General features: G+C 43.1%; 1 protein-coding gene across 2 annotated transcripts; it reads left to right on the forward strand.

Moving 5' to 3' along the window:
* Positions 1–18,305: 18,305 nt before the first annotated feature.
* On the forward strand, positions 18,306–25,125 carry LOC143551864 (auxin response factor 19-like). Of its 2 annotated transcripts, none has more exons than XM_077042208.1 (13): positions 18,306–18,638; positions 19,625–19,743; positions 21,159–21,257; positions 21,609–21,665; positions 21,743–21,901; positions 22,093–22,177; positions 22,252–22,342; positions 22,420–22,584; positions 22,646–22,768; positions 22,844–22,919; positions 23,002–24,579; positions 24,650–24,840; positions 24,924–25,125. In XM_077042208.1, the coding sequence occupies exons 1-13, from the start codon at positions 18,584–18,586 to the stop codon at positions 25,069–25,071; spliced, it is 2,946 nt and encodes a 981-aa protein (XP_076898323.1). In that variant the 5' UTR covers positions 18,306–18,583; the 3' UTR covers positions 25,072–25,125. The 2 variants fall into 2 exon arrangements, with proteins under 2 accessions (XP_076898323.1, XP_076898324.1); XM_077042209.1 differs by having other exon boundaries at positions 21,746–21,901.
* The last annotated feature ends 2,543 nt before the right edge of the window (positions 25,126–27,668 follow it).

A 27,668-nucleotide genomic window follows, 5' to 3' on the forward strand; every position in this document is an offset into this window, starting at 1 on the left:
ATTATTATTTGCAATGATTTGAGAAGAAAAGTGAAAATAAAGTTAATATGTCTGATTTAACATATCTTTTATAAAGTAGGAACATTTACATGCATATTACTTTTTTAAGTATTATTGGTTAAAAAAAGATAAAAAGAAAGAGTTTTGTTAGAAAAAAAAAAAGTATTTAAAAAAAGATGGGATGTGAAAATGAAGTAATTATTAATTTATTATTAAAATTTCCACTACCCATGTGGATTAGTTTAGCATCAAAACCCGGAAAGGATTAGATTGTAGTGGTGGACAAACCATATATCATATTTAGCAAATTTTATAATAACAAAAAGTTTGTTCCACCAAACAAATTATGATTTTTATTATACTTCATCAAATAAAACAAACTTAACATTAGATTACATTATAACAAACTCAAAACACTTTGTTTTTTTAAATCAAATATTACATATATTCTAAATTTTATACTTCTTACATGTAGGTATAGATTATATACATAAAAGCTATCAAACAAATTTGTTCGTATATTTTCAGTTGTGCGCCATTTAGTTAGAGCATTCTCATCCCATTCTCCATCTTTATCCCTATAATTACACTAAAAAACACTACATTTCTCTCTTCTGTTTAATTAAATAATATTTTTTTATACCTTTATTATTACAGTTTTCTCTTCTCTACTCACAACCAATCCAACAAATATTAAAAAATAAATAGGGGCAAACAATGTTCCCCAAATTTACAAAAAATCACTACATTTTTCTCTTCACCCTATAATTTACATACTCTCCTCATATAAATTTAGGGGATGGGATATGAATGCTCTTATACATAGTATAGATTATACATATAAACGAACAAATTTTCACACACACACACATGCACACACATGATATTCATGTGGTTGGTGATCGGAAGGGTTTGATTCATGGATGCTAACCAAGTGAAATGGAAATTATTTCTCATGTCGCATGATGGTCTTAGACTAACACACAACAAGGTAGTGTATCATGGGCATGGACTTGCCATGGTTGTGTCCATAGTGAAAGGTGTTTGGGAATTTTGACTGGGCAATAACACAAAAACAGCCACTAGGGGCCACACAATATTTAACCGACATCTTACACATGGAGAGCTGACAAACACCCTAGGTGGCTATAAAGAAGCTGAAATGGAATTGGCATTTGTGTAGCTGAGAAGTGGGTAATCTGGCTCTCTCTTAGCCGTTGCAGAGCCAACTACTCTATAACCGGAAAGTATATTAGTCAGCCCCCATGTAGCCGAGTTAGTCCACGTGTAAGTTGTTGGATGGATAATGTATGGACCCAAGTGTTTTCTTGTATTATTTTGTGTCAGCTACACGAATACCTCCTATGTATTGCTGAATGAGCTTTGTTATCAACCTCCAACTACGTCTTCTTAATTTGCTTATTTTTGGAAATCAAAAAGTCATTTCCTATTTTGAGAAGATTTTTGATCAACTTGACTTTTTTTGAAGATTTTCCGATTAACCAAATTTCTATACGATCACAATTCACAACACATTTAACATAAAGCTAAATGTATATTGTATGCTTTATGGTATTTGAAGAGGTAGGTCCCTGCAAAGCCCAGTTGGACCCGCAAGACACACCTTGAGGTACGTCTGCGCAAAGACTAACTGGTCCCGCAAGACCCACCATGCTCAGAGTTGAAGACCTTATACGCAGTAAGCCAGCTGTTCCCGCAGGAAAGCCTCCCTTGGTACAGTACCCTGCCTGTTCCCGCAGCTATGGGTACAAGCCAAGAAGAAAGGCTACCCGCACTAACGGTAAGGCTACACGCATAAGGCACTAACTCATACTTCAGCAATGTCACCTGAAGAAGGATTGAGCAAGGCGGGAATATTCCAGCCCTAAAGAGCCAGTCCGTACGCTTCTGGAAGATCTTTTGTACTATACCTGCCAAGGTATGGACAAAATAAACAAGATCTGACCAAAGCAGCCCATGAACCAATCACAGGGTGACAGCTCACCGACAATAGTACGAGGAGGAGCACGCTCTAGTACAAAATGTCACTATCAGCCGCTGCCTACCCACCAGCTCCCATTGTGGCACGTACATAGCCCGTAGTTGGTGGAAAAGGAATAGTATACAGCCGGCCATGTCATTATCAGCCGCTGCCTACCCACCAACTCCCATCGTGGCACGTACATAGCCCGTAGTTGGTGGAAAAGGAATATTATACAGCTGGCCGTACCTGCTTGGAAACCTACCTTCGGCTATAAATACTCCAACACCTTGGAACGGTATCATCATCTTATCTTCTCTAGCTATTTCTCTTAATATACACTTATATTCAGAGCAATCTAGTCTGATTCTCACGCCGGAGGGTGGTCACAAGGAGGAACCCCCCCCCTTCTCAGTGACGAGCTCACGGTGTCTGTTTTGCAGGTCAAGAAGAATAACCATCTTTGCCGGACCTAACCCTCGTGGGAAACATCTACTTAACCCTAAGATTATCCATAATCTGCCGGGGTCATTTAGTGTTTCTTCATTGGCGCCATCCGTGCATAAAAGCTAGAACTAATTCTTTTTCTCAGTTTTTTCAAAACCTCTGGAAAGATGGTTAAGGTTACTCCGATGCCAAGGCCAACGAGTGACCAAGAAACCCCGGTAACCACAACCCCAGCTAATGGGGGAACACCGGCGAGTACACAATTTTTAAGAACACTACCCCGGTTACCCAAGCCGGGGCAAGTGCAGTAAACAATCCGCCCCTGGGATTCATTGATACCCAGTTGGAGAAACAACAGACGAAGCTCCCCCGCCAAACACTTGATCAAGTTAAAGCTTGGGCGGAAGCACGTCAAAAAGAATTCCAAGCTGAGTTAGATGAACATTTACGTTCACTCCAACAGGCAAATGACGAATTCGGAAGCACTCGACAACAGCTCAACATGAGCAATGATTGCGAGTATTCGGATGATGAGTGGAAAGAATCTGACAGTGACGCAAACCCTCGTCATAAAACGAAAGGGAAGCGTAAGGAAGCAGACTTCCAGCCGAGAAGAAATTTTGGAGAAACCTTTAAGCCAAGGAACGCGGGGGGAAACCCACGTGACTTCTCCAAGACTTTCAGGCCAACTGTTGCAAATGCGGGAACGTCCAAGTTTGCAAGGGACATTGCGGAAGCAATCGCCCCGAAGAGTGCCAAACAGATGTCCAACATCGGCACTTATGATGGCATATCCGACCCAGACGATCACTTGAATAGATTCATAGCGGGGGCAACCGTCAGCAAATGGACGGAAGCCACGTGGTGTTATATGTTCCAGATGACGCTGGTCGGAGCGGCCAGGGCCTGGTTTGACCGTCTACCGGTCCACCACATCTATGATTGGGCGGACTTCCAGCACAAGTTCAGCCAGCACTTCAGTCAACAGAGAAAATATACTGAAGAGCAGTGGACGATCCTCAAATGCGTTAGAGAGGAGGATGAATCTTTGCTAGACTTCATCACTCACTTCAACTCAAAGAAGCTGAGTCTGGGCACCATAAGTGAAGATCTCGTTCGCGCCGCTTTCATCCAGGGCGCCGAATACCCAGAGCTTATCCGCACATTGACGGGTAAAGATGGCATGCCATCCACATGGGATGCCATCATGACGGCAGCTAAACGCTTTGCCGAAACGGAGAAGCAACTGGGTAGGAATCTTCCCCAGAGTACAAACCTCTACACGCAAAGGACCAGAGAGAATAATGTCCGCACCGCCCGACAAAACAAGAAGAGGAAGCTTGGTATTTGGCAGTCAAGGGTAAACTTTGACACCTCATCCAGCTCTCGCCTTCTATTAGGCAGAAGGGATAACACGCACTCATCAAGCCGGAATCCTAGATGGACGCCACTCACCAAAAGCGTCACAGAGATATTTGCCACTGAGAAACTCCCATGGCCAAAAGCTCCAATGATTCGACAGCGCCATAACGCTGATCAGAGCAAATCCTGTGACTTCCACGGGACAAAGGGCCACACCACCGAGGAGTGTACATCCTTGAAGGATATTGTCGAAACATTCGTCAAAGATGGAAAACTTACACACCTTGTGGCATCAATCAAGAATGGGGGGAGAAATGATAATCGGTACAAGGGCAATGGACGAAAGCCCGTCGACATCAGCATTCACATGGTTCATGGTAACGTCAGAGGAAGAAAACGACGAACGACAGAACCATGTGCGTGGAAGGAAGCTGAAGTGCGCTTCCCGCGAGTGCCAGGAGGGCCCAACAAAGAAGGCCCTATAGTCATCAAAAGCCAGCTGGGGCACTACATCACTTCCCGCACTCTTGTTGATAACGGCGCTTCGTCAACGGTCATGTACAGACAGTTCTTCGACAAGCTAGATGACGAAGACAAAGAACGCCTGGAAACGGTCTACGCCTCGATGGAAGGGTTCGATGGCAGCACAAACACCCCCCTGGGTATCCTATCTTTCCCTGTCACTCTCACGGACGGGAAACACTCCCGCACAGAAGACGTGGACTTCGTCGTAATGAGGAAGCCACACCACACATACGACATTCTCTTCGGGAGAGATGGGATGGCAAGATTCAATGTCGTGGTGTCTTCAGTCCACGGCATGATGGGGTGGCCAACAGCTGAGGTTGTAGCGATGATCACCAGTATTCCCCATGTATGCATCGCATCTATCTCATCTAAACCCAAACCAAAGATAGCTAAACCAACCATTACCGAACCAGAAGAATGGGCATTCAATGGCAAATACCCTGACCAGGCTGTTACCATTGGCCCAACAATCACCGAGCCCACACGCACCTTACTCAAACGCTTACTACAGAAAAACACTGACATCTTCGCGTGGACACCAGCTAACATGACTGGTGTACCTCGAAGTAAGGCAGAGCATAAGCTCAAGTGTGACCCGGCTTTTACGCCGGTCATACAAAAGCGTCGAGTAATGGGGGCGGAACAGGCTAACGCGTGTAGAACCCAAGTCAAGGAACTCCTAGACGTGGGCATCGTACGCGTTAGTAGATATCAAACATGGGTTGCAAATCCCGTCATGGTACCGAAATCTAACAAACAATGGCGCATGTGCATAGATTTCAAAGACCTAAACAAAGCATGCCCCAAAGATTGTTACCCGTTACCCGAAATTGACCTTAAGGTAGATTCGTTAGCACCGTTTCGCCTTAAATGCTTCATTGATGCGTATAAGGGATACCATCAAATCCACATGGCCGTTGACGATCAGGACAAAACCGCATTTCGGACGCCCGATGGCACGTTTTGTTATCAAATGATGCCATTCAGACTTAAGAATGCCGGGTCCACATACCAACGCCTGATGGACAAAGAGTTTCATGCCCAAATTGGGAGGAACTTGGAAGTTTACATGGATGACTTGGTCATCAAAAGCCCTGAGCCAGAAGCGATGTTGAAAGACATCGAAGAAACTTTCAACACGCTCAGAAAGATAAACATGAAGCTCAACCCGAGCAAGTGTTCTTTTGGAATGGAAGAAGGGAAGTTCTTAGGAGTCATCGTTACCAAAGATGGCTTTAGAGCGAACCCTGAAAAGGTCGAAGCCATTATCAAAATGGAATCACCTATTACCATCAAACAAGCTCAGACACTGAATGGACGATTAGTCGCACTTAACCGCTTTTTGGCGAATCATGCGGATAGGTCGTTCCCATTCATGTCAACATTGAGAAACTGTTTAAAGAAAACGCACTTCCGCTGGACACCAGAAGCGGAAGCAGCTTTTCAAGAGATTCGGTCACGCTTGATCGAACTCCCAACGCTCACAGCACCAGAAGCGGGGGAGGAGTTAATCCTATACCTCTCCGCCACAGATAGAGCAACTGGGGCAGTCCTGCTAGTAGAACGAAAAGGCATCCAGATGCCCATCTACTATGTTAGCCGTGTCTTAACAGACGTAGAAACCCGGTACTCTACTTTGGAAAAATTAGTCTTAGCGCTCGTACAGGCTTCACGCAGGCTAAGACGGTATTTCCAAGGGCACCCAATCACCATTCTCACCAACTTCAAACTTGCAAACGTTCTAGGCAAACCCGAGTTGTCAGGACGCCTAGCCAAATGGGCAATAGAATTGGGAGAATATGCGATAAAGTACAAGCCAAGACCAGCCATAAAAGGCCAGGTCTTGGCCGACTTTATTGCAGAAGTCCCCGCTTCGCGGGAGAAAGAGTGCCAGAAAGAGGCTCAACCCTCTCCAGCACAGGACATTGATGATGTCTGGAGACTCTACACTGATGGAGCAGCCAACAAAGAGGGTTCAGGCGCAGGGTTGAAACTAACCAACCCAGCAGGCCAAGAGTACACTTACGCTATTCGACTGGATTTTCCAAGTACGAATAACGAAGCGGAGTAAGAAGCATTCTTGGCCGGATTGAGAATTGCGCGTAAGATGGGAGTGAAAAACTTGGAAGCCCACGTGGATTCCATGTTAGTAGCCAACCAAATAAACGGGACGTACACGGCCGTGAACGACACAATGGCCCTGTACCTCGCACAAGCAAAAACCCTTATGCGCGATTTCAACGATTCTAAAGCCATACACGTCAAGCGAAGCAAAAACAAATCTGCGGATGCTTTAAGCAAGCTTGCATCTTTAGCCTTCACCCACTTGGGAAAGGACATCCGCGTTGAACTCCTTGGAGCACCGTCAGTCCCGCACAAGGAAATTTGTGTCATCCAAACCGGTACGGAAACGTGGATGACACCAATCATAAATTACCTTGCGGCGGGCATACTACCAGAGTCAAAAACACAGGCAAGAAAGATACGCTGTAAAGCACTGAACTATCAACTCGTTGATGACATCCTTTACAGACGTAATTTTCTTGGCCCACTCCTAAGATGCGTGGACAACCAAGATGCTGACTACCTCCTAAGGGAAGTACACGAAGGCATCTGCGGAGTACACGAAGGCATCTGCGGAGTACACGAAGGCATCTGCGGAGTACACGAAGGCATCTGCGGAGTACACGAAGGCATCTGCGCTGTTGTAGCTAAGCTAAACAACGCGGGATACTTTTGGCCGGGGATGCATACGGATGCACTGGCATACATCAGAAAATGTAGGTCTTGCCAGCTCTACGCACCCAACACGCATCGCCCGAAGAATGAACTTGTTCCAGTTACCTCCTCATGGCCATTCCAGAAGTGGGCCATCGATGTGACAAGCCCATTTCCCATAGCAGTAGGGAACGTTCAGTTTCTTGTGGTAGCCATCGACTACTTCACCAAGTGGATAGAAGCAAAACCCTTAGCCCAAACAACCGCAAAACATATCAAAAAATTTATTTGGGAATTTATTATTTGTCGTTTTGAACTTCCACAGAATTTGGTGAGCGATAACGGCACCAACTTTGCTGACAAGAAGCTACAAAAGTGGCTGGAAGAACTTCAAATCACTCACACCTTTACCTCAGTGGCACACCCGCAGGGTAATGGTGAGGTGGAAAGAGCAAATAAGAGCATCGTCGACGGCATAAAGAAAATACTCTTGGACCATAAATCCGGCTGGGTGGACGAAGTTCCACACGTCATTTGGGCAAACAGAACGCTGAAAAAGGCAAGTACGGGAGAAACCCCGTTTAGTCTCACCTATGGCACTGAAGCCATGGCCCCGGTCGAAATTGGTCTACCCTCACCAAGGGTCTTGACTCAACCAGAAGACAATGATGCGGAAAGACGGTTAGACCTTATGCTAACCGAAGAACGCAGAGACTTAGCCGCAGCGCGTGAAGAAAATTATAAGCGACAAATGCAAAAGTACTACAACACGCGGGTAAAACTCTGCAACTTCAATGTCGGAGACTACATACTGCGTAACAACGAGGCTTCGAACCAAGAGTGCCCAAGAAAGCTAGCCCCGGTTTGGGAAGGGCCATACATTATCAAAGATGTTTTGGGAAAAGGCGCATACCGGCTCGAAAGGCTCGATGGCACCCCCATCCCAAGAACATGGAATGGAGCTCAATTACGCAAGTGTTACATGTAGATCAATTCCAAACTTGTAAAGAAAAGGCCTAGAGCCACTTCTAATGGAAATGATTCTCCTTTATCACATTGTGTTGATAGCCTTACCTTTATACTTATAAACTTTCCACACTGGTATGCCGGTATTCACCGCATAAATAAGTATGGGAAGAAGTAAGTCGTTGCGTGTGGAAGGCGGCAAAACCCGCATAAACATAAAAACGGTAAAAATTTCTAAGGAAAAGATGAGGAAAACCTTCACGCATGTCAGATATAGGTAAAGTTTGGCCATCCTACTAAGTGAAAGTGACGGTCTTACCCGCACAATCAGGATAGAGGAAGCAAAACTTTAACTTATTATCTACCACGTTGACAGGTTAACTTATCCAAAACACTTATAAAGTTGCTAAGTTAAACTAAAATATGCATGAATAAAACATATAAGGTTTACAAGGCAAGACATTAACAAAAACATTTATATTCCATAGAAATTCAAAGATTACAAGAATGGCTGGGCATCTACCCGCCTACAAAAATGTAAATCTATCCTAGCGGTTGGAAGGGATCTCAGGGTTCAAGCTTCAGGACCCCTCCAAACCCGCTTGAACCCGCACCATCAGTTGGCTGTGGCGGTTCAAGAAAAGCCTTAAGAATAGTTAGCCCTTCATCAGCAGCAGCAATCTCGTTCACCTTCGCCACCACCGGATGCGGGAAGGCAGCATACTGGTTCACTGCTTGGTCATAAGCAGCTTCAGTGCCCACGTCATAAAGAGGGAAGTTGGAAGGCGGGATGCCCTTCTCAACAAACCCTAGACCAAGCAGGAAACCAGCCTTTTCCCCATTCTCATGAGAAGCGTTGAGGGCTGCGCTCATAGCATCGTCATATAATGTGTTCGTGAAGATCCGATGCACAACCTACAAAATAAAAATATATATCAACTTTTCTAAGTATAAGGAAAAGCGTAAAGAAATTATGAAGCTATGCATACCCGAGGCAACGCTTCTCGCAGAAGCCACTCCTTATTTGTCAGAGCTTCCTGGAGGGCAGCTTGAGCTTGATCACGGGCGCGTTCGGCTTCATTTCTGTTAAGGTTGGCAAGCAGCACATCCTTAGCAGCAGCCTCTTCAACGCCCTTTAGCTTACGCTCAGTGCGGTCAAGCATACCCTTCTGATCCAGAAGCTCTTGGAGCTTCTTGGCGTCTTCTAAGGCCAAGGCATCATGAGCCTGCTGGAGCTTCTCTAATTTGGCTTTAAGCTCTTCGTTTTCAGTGCGAAGAGGCTCAGCAACAGCTTCAGCCTTGGTGGCCCTCTCGGTCGCGTTCCGTGCGGTTTCCTTGGCCAACCGAAGCTGTTCGTTAACAGCTTGGGTAGCCTTGGAACGAGCCTAGTGCCGGGCCTGAACCTCGACCTCGAGGTCCTTGAAGGCCTTCTCCTTCTCCGCGGCAATGGTGGCAAGTCTCTTATTCTCCTCCCGGATCGCTCTCGCCTGAGCCACTTCCAGGCTACGCGCCGTCTTTAACTTGTCGTTTTCACGACAGAGCAACTCGACGCGCGGCTGCATCCGGGCAAGAAGTATTCGGAGCTCATTGGTTAGCCTACCCTCTTGGTAGCTAGCCATGGCCTCCCCCAACGCACCACTTGGGGCGGCGTGGCGCGCCCATTCTACGCAGTCCACAGCCGTTCGAAGGGTTGTTCCCCGGTGGATGTTCCACCGTGGAACATACACCTCATCGGAATCTGAAACTGCAAAAACAAAAAAAAACAGTTAGGAAAAAATGATAAAAAAAAAAGATGATAATAGGCCAAAATAACCCTACGCACCTGTAGGGTCGACAACAGGCCGGTAGCTACCAAACCCATCACCTGAACCTAAGGGATATCCATCCAAAAGGTCAAGGATATGGGAAGGAGGCAAAGATTGGCTAGAAGCCCCAACCCTGAACATACCTGAGGAACCGGCCGTAGTCGCCGGCGCCGGAGGAGGCATGGTAGAGGCCGCCGCGGTAGAGACCAACGGAGGTGAACTCACAACCGTGGCCGTCCCTGCGGAAGAACCCGCAGGAAAAATCACCGCCGGCTCAGTGAAGGATGCGGTGAAGATGGCACTGACAGCCGGCGGGGATGACGTCACAATTGGAATAGTTGCCTCAACGGGATGAGCAACTGAACCAATAGTGCAAACAGGCGCAGCCGCCTGGGTTATCGCCTCGGGTAGGTTGACCAAACATACCCTCGTGGGTCCAGAACTGCTCCTTCCCGCACCACTTTGGAATGCGGTTGCATCCACGCCTGCATGAAGATAACACAATATTAAAAACAATGGCGGAAAGAAACGCGGGAAAGATAAATAAAAAGTATACTTACGGGTTTTCTTAATCTTGAAGGTTCTGACGGGCGGGGACGAACCCGATGGAACTGCCCTCTTCACACCAGTCACCGTCGTAGAACTTGGTGGCTCGGAGGTGACAGTTGTCTCAACCTCCGAGACAATCGTCTCACCACCACCAGGGTTCCCCGCCGCCCCCTCACTTTCAGTCTCGGAGTCAGACTGATTTCCTAGGTCGACGGCGGAGGTAACCTTTGCCTTGCCCTTCTCGGCGGCAGCTTTCCTCTTCCTCATGAAGACAAGCCCATCTGCGGATTCCTCATCAGAAGATGACAAAATTAGAGGAACTCCAGCAGAAGTCTGAGCATGCAGAGGGCGAGGATTAAAGAATCCCTTACCTGGCCGCGTGGCGCTCAAAATCTCGTGGCCCAGCAGGTAAACCTCCATGAACTTATCCGCCGTTTGCTCCAAAATGGGTAACTCGTTCTCGTCAAGATCACGAGTACCCAGTCGAGCGGGACCACCAGTCTCGCGCGGCTGCAGAAGCGATTGCAAGTTGTTTCCCTCTGAAAATAAAAAGAGAAACGGTTAGAAGAAAAACCCTAAATCAGCACAAAAGACGGAGCATACCGTGGGGAGTAGAATTCAAACCGTATTCAAGGATGATAGGTACTTGCGGCGTCCCAGAACCGGCATCCTTCCATACCCGGCTCATCCCAAGCATCACCATCCGAGACTCTGCAAAGCGGTAAACCGGAGTCTGGATCTGGGAGATCTTGGTAAACCATTCCGTCTCCTGGTAGTTGGAGGCGTGAAGGTTGGGGAGTGCTCTCTCGTTCTTGAATGTCATCGCAATGGGGACGACACTGGCAGAGATGTAGAAGAACTCCCGCTTCCAAGACCGAAGACTGCGCTCGGTAGCGCAGATCTTCAAACCCTTGATCCGAGTGACCAAGGTGTACCAGCCCTGGATGCACCTCCAGGAATAGAAGGTCATCAGGCGGTCGACGCGGGGCTCAACGCCCAGAATGTGGCACACCAATTCAAAGTGGCGAACCTTAGCGATCGCCATCGGGTGCACCTCCGTCAAATGTACACCGTGCTTCTCCAGAACACGGTATACGAACTTCGTTATATATGAAGAATGAGGCATAAACCCCTATCTTGCCCTTAGGGGCATCATACACCGTCTGGTGAGGCTCCGGAAACTCAGGCTCGTAAGGCTCGAGCATGAACTTCTTGACGATGTAGTGATACAAGTCAACAGAAAGAGTACACTGGCACTCGCCAGCAGTACTCTTATCGTCCTTATCAGACGTGGACGACGGATTCTCGAGGAATACATCGGACTCCTCGGCAGTAATCTCGGGATCATGAGTAGAAGACATTTTTGAAGTATGAAAGAGAACGATTTCAGGAGAATGCTCGACTGAAAAGTTAGAGTATTCGCCGGAAATCATTTAGAAGAAGAAGAGTGAAGTGAAGGTGTGAATTAAGATGCACCATCTTCCCCCTTTATATACTCATCGCAATGAATGCGATGAATTTAATGCGGAGGAGAGAGAGAAGCGCAGGTGCAATGAAACGACGACACGTGGAAAGAGCAAGCTGGCAACAGCTGTCGACATGACGCGTGCCGTAAAATTCGCGCCCACGCGCCCGAAAACTCGCGCCCACGCGCCTGAAAAAGCGTCTGGAATGACCATATACTGTCACGTCGCCATAACTTCCTGCACATCCTGAACTGTCAGAAGAAACCGTCGGAAGACGCTAACGTCCCTTCAACACTTTGGACTGTTCTTATCCTTTCACCAACTCTTCGAATTTCAAAAAGATTCAAGAAGATTCAAAAAAGATTCAAAAATAAGAGGGAATATACCCCCTCACCTTGGGAAGCAAAAAACCATAAGATAAGTGCGGGTACAGTGTCAAGGCGAAACCCGTCACATACTTAGCACTTGCAGGGAATTGAAGCCAAGAAGGATCCTATGGGCCATGCTTGCGGAAAGGGAAATAACACCTCCGCATGCTGGGAACGTGGAGAACTAGCTTGTGTGAAACTTCAAGGCGGAATTGGTGGTTTAACATAACTGATCACTATGTCAAACTACCAAAACCTCGTAAAGAACCTACACAAGTGAAACTCAACGCTCCCGACTTGCGAAGAGGTTAAACACCTACCCGCATCATAACCAAAGATCAAGCAGAAAATTCGGGAATTTCTGCAAGTGACATTAGGAAAACCGCGGGAAGAATCCCCACGGAAAACCTTAAAAAACAAAAACCTCTTTAAAAACCCCTTGCTTAAAGTCCAAAAGTTCACCTCACTTATTAAAAATTCATGAGAAGAACAATGGACTGGGGGGACTTGAAGAGGTAGGTCCCTGCAAAGCCCAGTTGGACCCGCAAGCCACACCTTGAGGTACGTCTGCGCAAAGACTAACTGGTCCCGCAAGACCCACCATGCTCAGAGTTGAAGACGTTATACGCAGTAAGCCAGCTGTTCCCGCAGGAAAGCCTCCCTTGGTACAGTACCCTGCCTGTTCCCGCAGCTATGGGTACAAGCCAAAAAGGAAGGCTACCCGCACTAACGGTAAGGCTACACGCATAAGGCACTAACTCATACTTCAGCAATGTCACCTGAAGAAGGAATGAGCAAGGCGGGAATATTCTTGCCCAAAAGAGCCAGTCCGTACGCTTCTGGAAGATCTTTTATACTATACCTGCCAAGGTATGGACAAAATAGACAAGATCTGACCAAAGCAGCCCATGAACCAATCACAGGGTGACAGCTCACCGACAATAGTACGAGGAGGAGCACGCTCTAGTACAAAATGTCACTATCAGCCGCTGCCTACCCACCAGCTCCCATCGTGGCACATACATAGCCCGTAGTTGGTGGAAAAGGAATAGTATACAGCCGGCCATGTCATTATCAGCCGCTGCCTACCCACCAACTCCCATCGTGGCACGTACATAGCCCGTAGTTGGTGGAAAAGGAATATTATACAGCTGGCCGTACCTGCTTGGAAACCTACCTTCGGCTATAAATACTCCAACACCTTGGAACGGTATCATCATCTTATCTTCTCTAGCTATTTCTCTTAATATACACTTATATTCAGAGCAATCTAGTCTGATTCTCACGCCAGAGGGTGGTCACAAGGAGGAACCCCCCCCCATTCTCAGTGACGAGCTTACGGTGTCTGTTTTGCAGGTCAAGAAGAATAACCATCTTTGCCGGACCTAACCCTCGTGGGAAACATCTACTTAACCCTAAGATTATCCATAATCTGCCGGGGTCATTTAGTGTTTCTTCAGTATTGTATTGTCCTCATGTCAATTAAGTGCAACTTGAAGAAAATATATGACCGTCGGTCGCCACCATTGTATGCACACAACAATGTTTTTAAGGCATCAACAAGAGCTAGACGAACACGACCACTCACAACACTATCATATAAATCTTTATCAATATATAGTGCGTTCGTTTCACAGAATGGAATGAAATTGAAATTGAAATTGGAATTTGCATAAGATTTGGAATTGGAAAGAATTAGATTTGGAATCTAAACATTCCAATAGGAATGAAGTTGAAAGGAATTGAAATCCAATTCCTTTTTTGATGTGTTCGTTTGACAAATGAATTGGAATCGTTTTTTTTAACAAGGATAACGACGGTAACATTTTAGTTTATATATATTTCACATCATGATTTTTATATTATCTTTTTTGATTTTTTTAATAGGTTTTCTATTAAGATCGAAAACTCCTTAAAAAATATTCAAAAATAATAACAATAAATTCATAACTCAAAATATAAATCAAAAACAAAAAAAAAGTAAAAAAAAAACTAAATGTTTTATTCGTTAACCTCATTAAAAAAAATTGAGAAGAGATTCCAATGAATTTACTTGAATTCCTCTACATTTTTGAAGGATTTTGAATCTCTTTATTTAAAAAAATTGAAGGAATTGAATTCCAATTCTTTGACAACGGACACACCAAAATGGAATTGAGATTCCAATTCCAACGAAACGAACACGCCATCTCATGAGATTTTAATTACAATTTCTTTGAATTCTTACGAATTTCATGAAACGAACGCGTCTTATAGGTTTTTATTAACGAACACCGATATACAGAGCTTACGTAATATAAAATTATTTAAAAGGACAAAAACACTAACATTCCTTTTAAACCTAGCATCAGATAGGACTTAACCGTCATCATTCACACGATTGGTCTTGCAAAACAAACCAGAATAATAATATGGTTTAAAGTTTAAACCTTAAAACACCAAATTATTGAAAAACCTCCTTCCTGTAGTCAACCTTGAGAGGCCCCCCTTCCTTTTTCTCTGGCAAGTCTCCCCACAATATATATAAAGATTGTTTTCAGACACATAAAGATTCAGACAAATATATACACATTTTCACACGCCTTTAGAGATTCAGATACATATTGTCGAAGCACGAGATGAATCTGACCTGATCCATGACGATGTTTCCACGGATTTCGAGATGAACGAACCACGTCTTGATCTTCTTCTCCGGCTGGTTGGGATCTGCAATGACTTTTTGGGGGTGTGGAGGTGACCGCTAAGAAACTCTCGGATCTCTTGTTCACAGACACAAAAATATGGTGGTGGCTCTTATTGAGAATGACCAACCCCTAATAAGGAAGTGGAGACCTCCTTATATAAGGAGCCTCATGGCCACCATCATGGTACCCTAATGGGCCTAGCCCAGTTAGGGTTACCTCCACAAAACCCCCTCAGCCCAATAACATTGTATCAGTCCATATAATAAAATAAGCCAAACATAATAAATTTAGGGTCGTCAAACCGGGTTTAGTACCATACCCCTACAAGCCCCCCCAAGTCCAGCGTTGCTCCTGGGCGCGCAAGCGTTTAGGTGGAGCGCTGGACTTTATGAGGTGTGTTAGGGCGTGAAGCGGTTTTTTCCTTTTTCTTCGGCCTTATCTTTATTGTCTTTGAGTTTTGGGAGGTTTTCTTCATGATGGTGACGTGTTGTGGTTTTTATGATAATGATGGAGCACTAGCATGAATAAGATATAGCACGCCGAATAATAAAAGCCTGCGCGCGAGGCGACTTACGAGCTATGAGAATAATAAAGCTTGCGCGCGAGGCGACTTATGAGCTATGAGAATAATAAAAGCTTGCGCGCGAGGCGACTTACGAGCTATAAGAATAATAAAGCTTGCGCGCGTGAGGCGACTTACGAGCTGTAAAAATAATAAAAGCTTGCGCGCGAGGCGTCTTACGAGCTATATGAATAATAAAGCTTGCGCGCGTGAGGCGACTTACGAGCTATAAAAATAATGAAGCCTGCGCGCGAGGCGACTTACGGATCTATGAGAATAATAAAGCCTGCGCGCGTGGCGTCTTACGAGCTATAAGAATAATAAAAGCTTGCGCGCGAGGCGTCTTACGAGCTATAAGAATAATAAAAGCTTGCGCGCGAGGCGTCTTACGAGCTATATGAACAATAAAGCTTGCGCGCGTGAGGCGACTTACGAGCTGTAAAAATAATGAAGCCTGCGCGCGAGGCGACTTACGGATCTATGAGAATAATGAAGCCTGCGCGCGTGGCGTCTTACGAGCTATAAGAATAATAAAAGCTTGCGCGCGTGAGGCGACTTACGAGCTGTAAAAATAATGAAGCCTGCGCGCGAGGCGACTTACGGATCTATGAGAATAATGAAGCCTGCGTGCGTGGCGTCTTACGAGCTATAAGAATAATAAAAGCTTGCGCGCGAGGCGTCTTACGAGCTGTAAAAATAATAAAAGCTTGCGCGCGAGGCGTCTTACGAGCTATATGAATAATAAAGCTTGCGCGCGAGGCGTCTTACGAGCTATATGAATAATAAAGCTTGCGCGCGAGGCGTCTTACGAGCTATAAAATGATGATAATGACTGGCCCACAAGGGCCTCCTCCGCGCAGGATGAATATCCCGGCCTGTTTTCAAAATAACAATGGAGGCACAAATGGCCAGATAATAATAATGTCATAGGTGTTTGTGCGGCTCGTAACCGAACCTGCAAAAACATGTCAACTAAAAGTGGATGTATTGCATGGTTCCCATCCTCGGGCAAATTATGAGGTGTGCCCAACCTTTAAGCTTGGCGCGTGGCCTATGGGTTTATGAGGATTCCCAACCTTTAAGTTTGGCGCGTAGCCATATGGGATATCATGAGGATTCCCAACCTTTAAGTATGGCGCGTAGCCATATGGGATATTATGAGGATTCCCAACCTTTAAGTATGGCGCGTAGCCATATGGGATATTATGAGGATTCCCAACCTTTAAGTATGGCGCGTAGCCATATGGGATATTATGAGTATTCCCAACCTTTAAGTATGGCGCGTAGCCATATGGGATATTATGAGGATTCCCAACCTTTAAGTATGGCGCGTAGCCATATGAGTACAATCATGGTTGTTCTTATCCTAATTTGGATTAGACTGTTCATTTGTTATGTCGCTTACGCGCGGCCTGCGCAATGTCTCCTTTATTCTCACGCGCAGATGTGGTGCGTGAGCGTGCATGATGCGTGAGCATCCAATATGCATGAGCGTACGTGAAGCCCAATAACATATGTGATGCGTGAGCATATGAGATGCGTGAGCATGTGATATGCGTGAGCATACGTGATGCGTGAGCATACGTGATGCGTGAGCATATGTGGTATGCGTGAGCATACGTGATACGCGTGAGCATGCGTGATGCGTGAGCATGTGATATGCGCCACGAGCATAGGTTTTGGCTGTCTTCATGAGCATGTGATATGCGTGAGCTGTGGCGTAGAGTAATCGCCGGGAGCGCGCATGCGACCCGCTGTGGCGTAGAGTGATCGCCGGGAGCGCGCATGCGACCCGCTGTGGCGTAGAGTGATCGCCGGGAGCGCGCATGCGACCCGCTGTGACGTAGAGTGATCGCCGGGAGCGCGCATGCGACCCGCTGTGGCGTAGAGTGATCGCCGGGAGCGCGCATGCGACCCGCTGTGACGTAGAGTGATCGCCGGGAGCGCGCATGCGACCCGCTGTGGCGTAGAGTGATCGCCGGGAGCGCGCATGCGACCCGCTGTGGCGTAGAGTGATCGCCGGGAGAGCGCATGCGGAATCCGAAGTTGATCCACATGGAGCGATTTTGATCCGCGGTGGCGCGCACGATCTAGAGATTTTGAATATCCACATCAGGTAGGTTTTATGTAAAACCAACAGATCTAATAGGATTTATAGATCTATGAATATGAAGTGTGACTGTTGCTCAAACGAACCCAGATCTGAAAAAATCATAACTAGATTTGGTATATTTCACTTAGAAAAAACACAGATCTAAGGGTTTTCCCCAAAAGTTCGGTGGTATTTCTTCCTGTGTATTTCCAGATCTGGAAGTATTTTTTAGATCTACGGATTTTTGGATTTCCATAGAACATATCTGAAAGAAGAAACCGTAGACCCGAGATATTGATGAACAGATCGGAGGGCCGAGACGAGAAGCGAAGCGTGGTTCATTGCTGTCCCACGGATGGCGCCAATGTCGAAGCACGAGATGAATCTGACCTAATCCATGACGATGTTTCCACGGATTTCGAGATGAACGAACCACGTCTTGATCTTCTTCTCCGGCTGGTTGGGATCTGCAATGACTTTTTGGGGGTGTGGAGGTGACCGCTAAGAAATCTCTCGGATCTATTGTTCACAGACACAAAAATATGGTGGTGGCTCTTATTGAGAATGACCAACCCCTAATAAGGAGGTGGAGACCTCCTTATATAGGGAGCCTCATGGCCACCATCATGGTACCCTAATGGGCCTAGCCCAGTTAGGGTTACCTCCACAAAACCCCCTCAGCCCAATAACATTGTATCAGTCCATATAATAAAATAAGCCAAACATAATAAATTTAGGGTCGTAAAACCGGGTTTAGTACCATACCCCTACACATACATACAAACAAACAAAAAGTAGCTTATAGAGAGAGAAACAAACATAATATTACATTATATTGAAGAGAGTTAACAAATGTGCAGCTGCAGCATTTGGTCTCTGCACTATTCTCTCCTTTATTAATTAAAGTGCTTCCGGTATTCATATTGTCTCCCTTCCACCTTTTCCGGTAGCTTTTTAAATAATATTCCGTCTCCGTTTTCGGCGTGTTTTAGCTGGAATAAAAACTCCGATGACTCTCCGGCGGTTTTAGTGTCGGTGATTTGAACCACGAGCAAATGAAGATGCCGGTAACCAGTTCCGGATCGATTTTAACTGCGAATCCTGGCGAAGGTCAGCTTAACGAGTCCTTTTCTATCGAATCGTTTTCTGACCAATTGTTAAGATGTTCATAGCTTAGCGTGGACGTAGGCTATGAACATCTTAACATGTCACAATCCGTCGGAAAAATAACTGACTTTTTGACTTTTTTAGGAATTGCAGCAGTTATTTTTCCAACGAATTGCTAAGATGTTCGTAGCCTATAAAACATAGCCTGGCTATGAACATCTTAACATGTTGGAATCCGTCAGAAAAATAACTGGAATTGTTATGAATCATAACAGTTATTTTTATGACTGATTAGTTGTAACTGATCGATAAACGAGGTTGCTATCGAATCATTTTCCAAGGAATTGTTGAGATGTTCATAGCCTTTTTTTAACATTGCTATGAACATCTTAATTTCTAATCGTATCCCCGGGTAATTTGTTAAGATGTTCATAGCCTTGAACAACTTAGAACATAGGCTATGAACATCTTACCACCATGTTGTAATCTGTAGGAAAAATAATTGAAATTGCTATGAGTAATATCAGTTATTTTTTCGACTGATTCTGATTAATTTGTTAAGATATTCATGTCCCAGAACAACCTAGATTATAGGCTATGAACATCTTAACATGTTGTAATCAGTCGGAAAAATAAATGAAATTACTATGAATAATATCAGTTATTTTTTCGACTGATTCTGAATAATTTGTTAAGATATTCATGTCCCAGAACAACCTAGATTATAGGCTATGAACATCTTAACATGTTGTAATCAGTCGGAAAAATAAATGAAATTACTATGAATAATATCAGTTATTTTTCCGACTGATAATTTGTTAAGATGTTCATAATAGGCTATGAACATCTTAACATGTCGTAATCAGTCGGAAAAATAACTGAAATTGATGAATAATAGGCTATGAATAATAATATCAGTTATTTTTCCTACCGAACACGATTACAAATGGTTAATAATAACATTATTAACTTTTGTATTACCGAATTAGGTGGAGAGAAGAGCAGTATAATTAACCCGGAGCTATGGCAAGCCTGTGCCGGACCTCTAGTCAACTTACCGGCGGCTGGGACCCACGTCGTTTATTTTCCTCAAGGACACAGCGAACAGGTTCTATTCTACGCCTTTTCTTACTTATTTTTATGTTGCTATCTTACGCCGGTAGAGTCTAACGTGAGCCGAATCTGTAACAGTTTATAGGTTTCCGTCATTTTCATTTTAGTGATTCTGTTAAGTTCTCATGTGTACAGTTGTACAAGTATTGATGCATGTTGTACAACTAGCTTAAGTGGATTGAATTTGATTGATTGATGAGGCGTGTGAGTGTGTAAGTGTTTAGGTTTGGCAGTTGTACGGTACAACTTTTTACCGCCAAACAAAAAGACGAAAGTTGTAAATTTGAAAGATGGAGATTAAAAAGTAAAACCTTTTTGAGGCACTTTTGATAAAAGGAAAAACTCTTTATTATTTTTAAGATCGTAACACGTGAGAATATGATGACGTCTATTCGTGTACCCGGTTTTAGAAATGCAAATAGTCACACGTATTAAAGTTAGGGTGAGTTTTGGTGAAAAGATAATGCCGGCCCCAAACTTCAACTTATTATTTTTATAATCGAGTTGTGCTGACGATTAGTAGTTGGTTAGAAGGGTTAAAACCATTACAGGAAATGTGTGGATGACATACATCAAAATAAAATAGCGGGGTTGGCTGTTACAAAACCAACATATTTTTTGTATTTTCTCATAGAAGTTTTTAACAATTTTATACACATTAAAGGTCCCCACATGTCAAATTTGCACAATATTGTGATTTTTTTTACTTATTGAACTTCCTGTATTTTCTCTAAAACAATACAATAAAAATTCATGAGCGTGGATGACGTAACTCAAAATAAGAAGATCCAAACATATAAAATGGTTTGCATAATTAAAAGTTGTTAAAAAGTTATAAACGCTTATTTTATCGCTATCATAATGTAATTTGTCAACTAGCGTTTTCATGATTTCATCTTATCATAGTTAAGAGATTTTTTTTTTCGAGTTTAGCATTTGAAGGAACTTTTAAGATAAAAAAACAGAAACTATGTTGGTTTTTTATATGCAAATTATTTAAGAGACTATTACGAGAAAAAACCGAAAGTTACGAATTTGGCTATATCTATAACTTCATATAAACATTTATTTTCTATTATTACAAATGGGTGGTGAAGTATTGATAAAATTAATATTAATGCTTGATCTGCTACAATGCACATGTTATAGTGATGGTTGGTGAAATGGAACTATCTTCTCTGCAACTTCTCTTTGGTCTTTACCACCATAGGTTCAGCTAATGCAAGTCTTGATATCTTTTGGCCTTTATGATACATAAACTACAAATATATTATATGATTATGATTATGATTATGATTATGATTATGATATTCTTTCTTTAGGACCCACTTGCCATTTCCTTCTGGCATTCAATAATATTTGATTATAAATAATACATGATTATAATACATGATTAATACATGTTTTCAGGTTGCTGCATCTATGAAAAAGGATGTGGATGCTCAAGTTCCAAGCTATCCAAATCTTCAGTCAAAATTGTTGTGCATCCTTCATAATGCCACGTTGCATGTACGCCGCGCCACTTATTAATCTTTTTGTTGTTTTAAACAGTGTTGTAGAACTCGCTAGGCACTGTGGGGGAATCGAGATTAATCGGATTGGAATTTTTATAACTTAATATAAAAGTTCACATAAATACTTTAGTGCTCACATAAACAATTAAACGTAAATATAACAAATCAATGAGAAAACCGATAACTGGGCTTAACCGGTTAAAACTAAGGTCCGGTTGCCTTTGAAAAAATCTGATTTGGGCTGACTAGCGATTACTATATCAGTTGCATCGATTAGCTGAAAGTTAATCAGTAAATACGAGTAACTTTTAAAACTTTGTTACAAAAATATATATTTTTTTTCCAGGCTGATACAGAAACAGATGAAGTATATGCTCAGATGACACTCCAACCCGTTCCTTCGGTATGGACTTTTGTAATTCTTCACTGGGCAAAAAATTTGGTTACTGACTAGAATTCATAAATGTTTATATTAATTAGCAGTTTGATAGAGAAGCGTTATTGAGGTCAGATTTGTCAATGAAAGCACACAAGCCACACACCGAGTTTTTTTGCAAAACTTTGACAGCAAGTGATACAAGCACTCATGGAGGCTTTTCTGTTCCTCGTCGAGCAGCCGAAAAAATCTTCCCACCTCTTGTGAGTTCAACTTTCAGTAGACATTGGTTGACTTTTGACTCGGTCAACTCATTTGGCCCGTTTCCTTTTAGTTTTGCTAGTTTTACCGGTTTGACGCGTTAGATATAAACCTTAATCTGAATCAACCCAATCATAATTCATAAAGTTGGAAAATTTATGTTCATTGTGATAACAATCAATTATTTTTTTAGGATTTCTCTATGCAACCACCTGCACAAGAGCTTGTGGCCCGAGATTTACATGACAATGCATGGACGTTTCGCCATATTTATCGTGGTAAGTAACAAACAAACATTTTTAGAAAATATTTTCCGTATGTTGAAACAAACAAATCATTCTTCAAAACTCAGGTCAACCAAAACGCCACCTGCTCACAACTGGTTGGAGTCTGTTTGTTAGCGGGAAGAGGCTTTTTGCAGGAGACTCGGTCTTGTTTATTAGGTAATTCCATTACCATATTAAAGTCCGTGCACTTTTTATATATAATATGATTAATGTTCGATACATTTGTATAACAGGGATGAGAAACAACAGCTTCTATTGGGAATTAGACGCGCTAACAGACAACCAGCAAATTTATCATCATCGGTTTTGTCCAGTGATAGTATGCATATTGGAGTATTAGCTGCTGCAGCCCATGCTGCTGCAAACAACAGTCCCTTTACGGTGTTCTATAATCCAAGGTAAATCAAAATTTACTTTCTAATTAATATTCATTTCAAATTTACTAATTTTTTAAAACAGGGCGAGCCCATCAGAATTCGTGATCCCGTTAGCCAAGTACTATAAAGCAGTTTGCAGTAACCAAATCTCTCTCGGCATGCGGTTTCGGATGATGTTCGAGACTGAAGAATCGAGTACAAGAAGGTAATAATATTTTAAAACATAAATATATTCGCTTTCTTTCTTATATAAATACTTTAGTGAAAATAATTATTGCAGGTATATGGGTACGATTACTGGTATCAGTGATCTCGATGGTGTTAGATGGAAGAACTCACAATGGCGTAATCTACAGGTATATATTTATAACTTATTTCTAGTGTTGAAATTTTCGGGTCAACTCAAGTGTTGACCAATGACCACTGTAATCATTTTAGGTTGGTTGGGATGAGGCAACTGCTGGTGAAAGGCGTAACCGTGTATCAATATGGGAAATAGAACCCATTACCGCTCCGTTTATCATCTACCCGACCCCACCTTTTTACCAAACGAAACGACCACGACAGTATGGCAATGAGTCAGCGGATCTTGATAACATGTTCAAGAGAACAATGCCGTGGCTCGGTGAAGATATGTCCGTGAAGGATCCGGGTCTGAGTTTAGTACAGTGGATGAACATGCAGCAGCAAAACCCGTCTTTGGCTAATCAAATCCAACCAGGTTATATGAACCCGTTGACCGGCCCGGTTGTTCAAAACTACGGTGGACCACAAATGGTTACTCAGAATAACCTTCAGTTTAATAATATCAATAGTCAACGGTCAACGCCTGCCACGACAAACCCGTTAGCCATGATGATGCAGCCTCAGCAGTTAACCGACCTGTCCCAGCAAACGGTTAGTCAAACTCTGGTCAACCAAACGCTAACTCGGAACCAAGTTCAGTCACAGATGCAGCCTCAGAATATTCTTCAACTTCAACAGCAGCAGCAACAGATTATGTCGGTCAGTCAAAGTCAAAGTCAACAAAAAATCCAGTTTCCGTCCCAAGTAGCCGATCAGCAATATAGTCAAAAGCTACAGACACCCGAGAGTCAGGTTCAACTTCTACATAAGCTTCATCAACAGCAACAATCACTTTTAGCACAACAAGGACAACATCCAATCAACCAAATTACCGAAATGCCGTCTCAACCACCTGCCATGTCACTACCTCAACAGATGTCGAGAAATAATAACGACCCGAGTTTTAGATGTCAGATAACGGGACCCGCCATGATGACAACTAATCAGCTCTCGACAAATGGCAGCAGTTTACTGACTGGAAATGGCAGTGATGATGTTCCATCATGTTCGACGTCACCATCAACGAATAACGGGCATAATGTGGGCCCGTCTATGACCAATGGTCGAGTTCCAGCTTCCGCTCAGTTAATAAATACAAGCGGTTTGGAGACAATATCAGCGTCAACTAGAAACTTTGGTAAAGATTTGCAGCAAAAACAAGATATGTTGATTGTATCCAAGATTCAAAATCAAGGATTTTTAGCTCCACAAACATACTTGCAGCAGCGGAATCTCGGTGGGCCCCAGATGGATTACTTGGACAGCTCATCATCAGCTACTTCAGTTTGTCTTTCGCAAAACGATGTTCATTTGCAACCTCATCATAACAACTCAAACCATTTGTCTTTTGACTCGCAAGCGTTGCCATTTAGAGACGCGATCCAAGACGGTGAAGTTCAAAACGATATTCCGTTTGGAGTAAACATGTCATCGTTTATTCCTGATCCTTTGATCACAAAAGGAATGATTTCAAGTTACGAAAATAATAATATTCCCGTTAAAGACACTCAACCCGAACTCTCTTCGTCTATGGTCTCTCAATCGTTCGGAGTTCCAGATATGACTTTCAACTCCATTGATTCAACTACCATGCATGACGCCACTTTAATAAATAACGGTGTATGGACCCCACCCCCACAACCATTTCAGCGAATGCGAACGTATACCAAGGTACTGAATCATTTCCTTTTAGGCCTTTTTTTAATTTCATTTGTTTAACGTGTCTAGAGTTGAAATGTAGGTGTATAAACGAGGAGCAGTTGGAAGATCAATCGATATTAGTGCATATTCACGGTATGATGAGCTTAAACAAGACCTGGCCCGAAGGTTTGGTATCGAGGATCAACTGGAAGACCGACAAAGAATTGGCTGGAAACTCGTTTACGTGGATCACGAGGGTGATGTTCTCCTTGTTGGGGATGATCCTTGGGAGTAAGTCCACAATTTATATTATTGCAACAATAATGTTACTTTTTGTTAATTGTATGTTATTAACTTATTATTTTATTATACAGGGAGTTTGTAAACTGTGTAAGATGCATCAAAATACTGTCACCACAAGAAGTTCAGCAGATGAGTTTGGACGGGGATAGTGGCGGAAATGGTGGTGTTGGTGTTGTTCCACATCAAGCTTGTAGCAGTTCCGGTGGTGGACAAGTGTAAACATTGTATCGTCTTTCCATTTACGTTTAACAACGCTTAAGAAATAGGCGGCTATGGGCCCATTCATGTTCTTATTAATTCATGAATGGGATGTTAATCTAGTTAAACTTAATTTTATGTCTAGTTGCCATGTTGTATTAGATAATTGAGCTATTGAAGGCTATTTATGGTATAAAAAAAAGTTCAACATATTTGATCATCTAAATGTATACAAAGATTTTGGTAAATGTGTTTTAATCAAACTCAGAAAAACTAATTTCATGCATGTATTGTGTTATGTAACGAGTACATAAAGGAGTACGAAAACAAAATAAACCGTAAAAGACGTCATACATATCATCGGTCTATATCATTTCATTTTCTATAGAAGAGGAAGCTAGTCTCCAAAATTGATGATGAGCGTAAAAAAACATGTCATTGAACCCAAACACAACACGCTTAACTAACAAGTTATTTCCTCATAAACACCAACACATATGTTAAATCAATAGGTTATATGACTCAACACATTTTTAACACGATTTTATATAAATACTTCAACATGATGACCAAAACAACACATTTTCGACATGATAGGAATCGTATCTAGTTTATACTCTATTTGTCATTTGTCTATTTAGGAGGGGGTCAAATGTCAAGTGTAACTTATATTTCTATAAATAGATATTAATAGCTAATAGGGAGAGGAGAGTATGCTTTTATGTTTAAGATGGGCCTCCTGTGTATGCGGTGAGAGAGGGGCTAGGCCCGAAAATATCTTGTAATCTTTATTTACGTTTTCAATAATATAACCATTCCTTCATCTTATCCCTATTATCTGATCTTCACTCAATCTATTATATCAAACTCTATCATTGGTCCGACCTGCCCTAGCCGTTTTATTCTTTCTTCAATCATGGAAACCCTAACTCAAACCTATCCATTGGATGCCCATGAGCTTCAGATCCAGCAATTACAAACTGATGTCACTGAAATCAAATCCAATTTGAAGTTCTTGGAGGCTGAATCGGTGGAGTTTCGAAGGGTGTGTTCTCGACTGGATGAAGCAACAGGAGACTGACGTAGCCGAACGATCTCAGAATTCCGATTCACCTAAATCCGCTTATGATGTCTCGACATTACTCTCTAGATCTTTGTCACTTCTTCTAGATCTGTCTTCAGATCCGAAAATTGACAGTGTGGTGGATCTAATTCCAGATCGATTGCACAATTTCCATTTTCGTCTTCAGGTTCTATTTCTCCACCTTCATCTCTATTAGCGCAATTGGAGGCGATCGTCGCCAGATCTGACGAACGCTATGAGAAATCGCTGCTGAACAATGGATGTGGCTCCAAATCTAGGTCAGATAATGCTAATTGGGCCTTATCAACTACTGAAAACGTGTTTGTCCCTGGCCACTCAACAACCAAATCGATGTCCGATACAGATCAATTGAAGGCTCTCATATACCGATTTTAAGAAATTTCAGCCGACAATGGCTATTTGATGATGAATAACCATTCGGATTCAAGATTTTCAGGCTCTAATTCTACATCGGCAGCTTCAATTGTTCAATTTCAGTCTCCTTGTTCACAAATTGTGGACGTCGGATCGAAATCTCATGAAATTGGAGTGATATCGGGTCGTTTTCAGAGGAAATTGGGATTCGGGACTGTCGTGGGCCACAGTATGGAGCAGAAAACAGCAGTGGACGCTCCAGATCTGGGCTCGTTTAGTGAAAAACTTCTTCCGATCCACGGTATTGTCAGATCCAGAAATATTACCTGGTGTTTTTGTTAAAATTGTTGAAGAAGTTGAGTTACATGTTGCTACTGCTCAAGCGAGTCATTTTTTGGCTCCAGTTGCGTCGGTTCAAGACAATAATTTAGGGTATATTGCTGAAGATGATGCAATCACAACTGAGGATTGGGATTATTCAGGTTTTACGCCGAATATTGCTTCTAATTATCCGATTGCAAAAGCTATTGCAGCACTTAGTGACGTTCAGTTTTCGAATTTTTTGTTTGATTCACCCAAACTAACTTCCTTCCATGGTAGTTCCGATTTGTTTGCTGATTATAATCAAACGGCTGGTGGACTTGGACTTCCTGTAGCTTTTCTAACTCATGCCATAGCATGTCAACAGCTTCCTAATTCCATGGACCTTGCAAAACATTTGTTGATTGGCTATATGAATGTTGCTCATTTGTACTCTGTTGCAATAGTGCACGCGGATGGTAATAACGCTGCTGTGACAAAGGTGTGCTCGTTCAAACTTGGAGATCAGCGTGCTGGTTGGAAAGGAGGAACTGTGCCCTTGATCTTTGGTTCAACTGTCTCACTTTTAAAACCGTATACAGTCATATTTTTTGGGGTCTCCAGGTGGATTTTTCAGCTTTTGATTGCTCCAAGTCTTTTCTGGGTGGTGCATGGGCAGGGCCGTCCACATAAAAACGCTCTCGGGGAAGCCTCCGCTTGGTTGTCGAGACAGTTGTTCTTCCCAGTCCCCTCAAGACTGTTTTGAAGGGGGGAGTAATGATAGGAATCGTATCTAGTTTATACTCTAATTGTCATTTGTCTATTTAGGAGGGGGTCATGTGCAACTTATATTTCTATA

Source organism: Bidens hawaiensis, unplaced genomic scaffold (genome assembly GCF_021521415.1).
Source record: "Bidens hawaiensis isolate Kalapana, Puna unplaced genomic scaffold, B.hawaiensis_p1.1 tig00016672_1, whole genome shotgun sequence".
NCBI lineage: Eukaryota > Viridiplantae > Streptophyta > Magnoliopsida > Asterales > Asteraceae > Bidens > Bidens hawaiensis.

What these genes read in the sequence shown, in the direction of transcription:
- LOC143551864 (XM_077042208.1), top strand. Translation starts at nt 18,584, where the DNA reads ATGAAGATGCCGGTAACCAGTTCCGGATCGATTTTAACTGCGAATCCT. An exon ending in GTTTCGCCATATTTATCGTG is followed by an intron (nt 22,178 to 22,251) that starts GTAAGTAACAAA and finishes TTCAAAACTCAG; the next exon opens with GTCAACCAAAACGCCACCTG. An exon ending in GTTGGGGATGATCCTTGGGA is followed by an intron (nt 24,841 to 24,923) that starts GTAAGTCCACAA and finishes TTTATTATACAG; the next exon opens with GGAGTTTGTAAACTGTGTAA.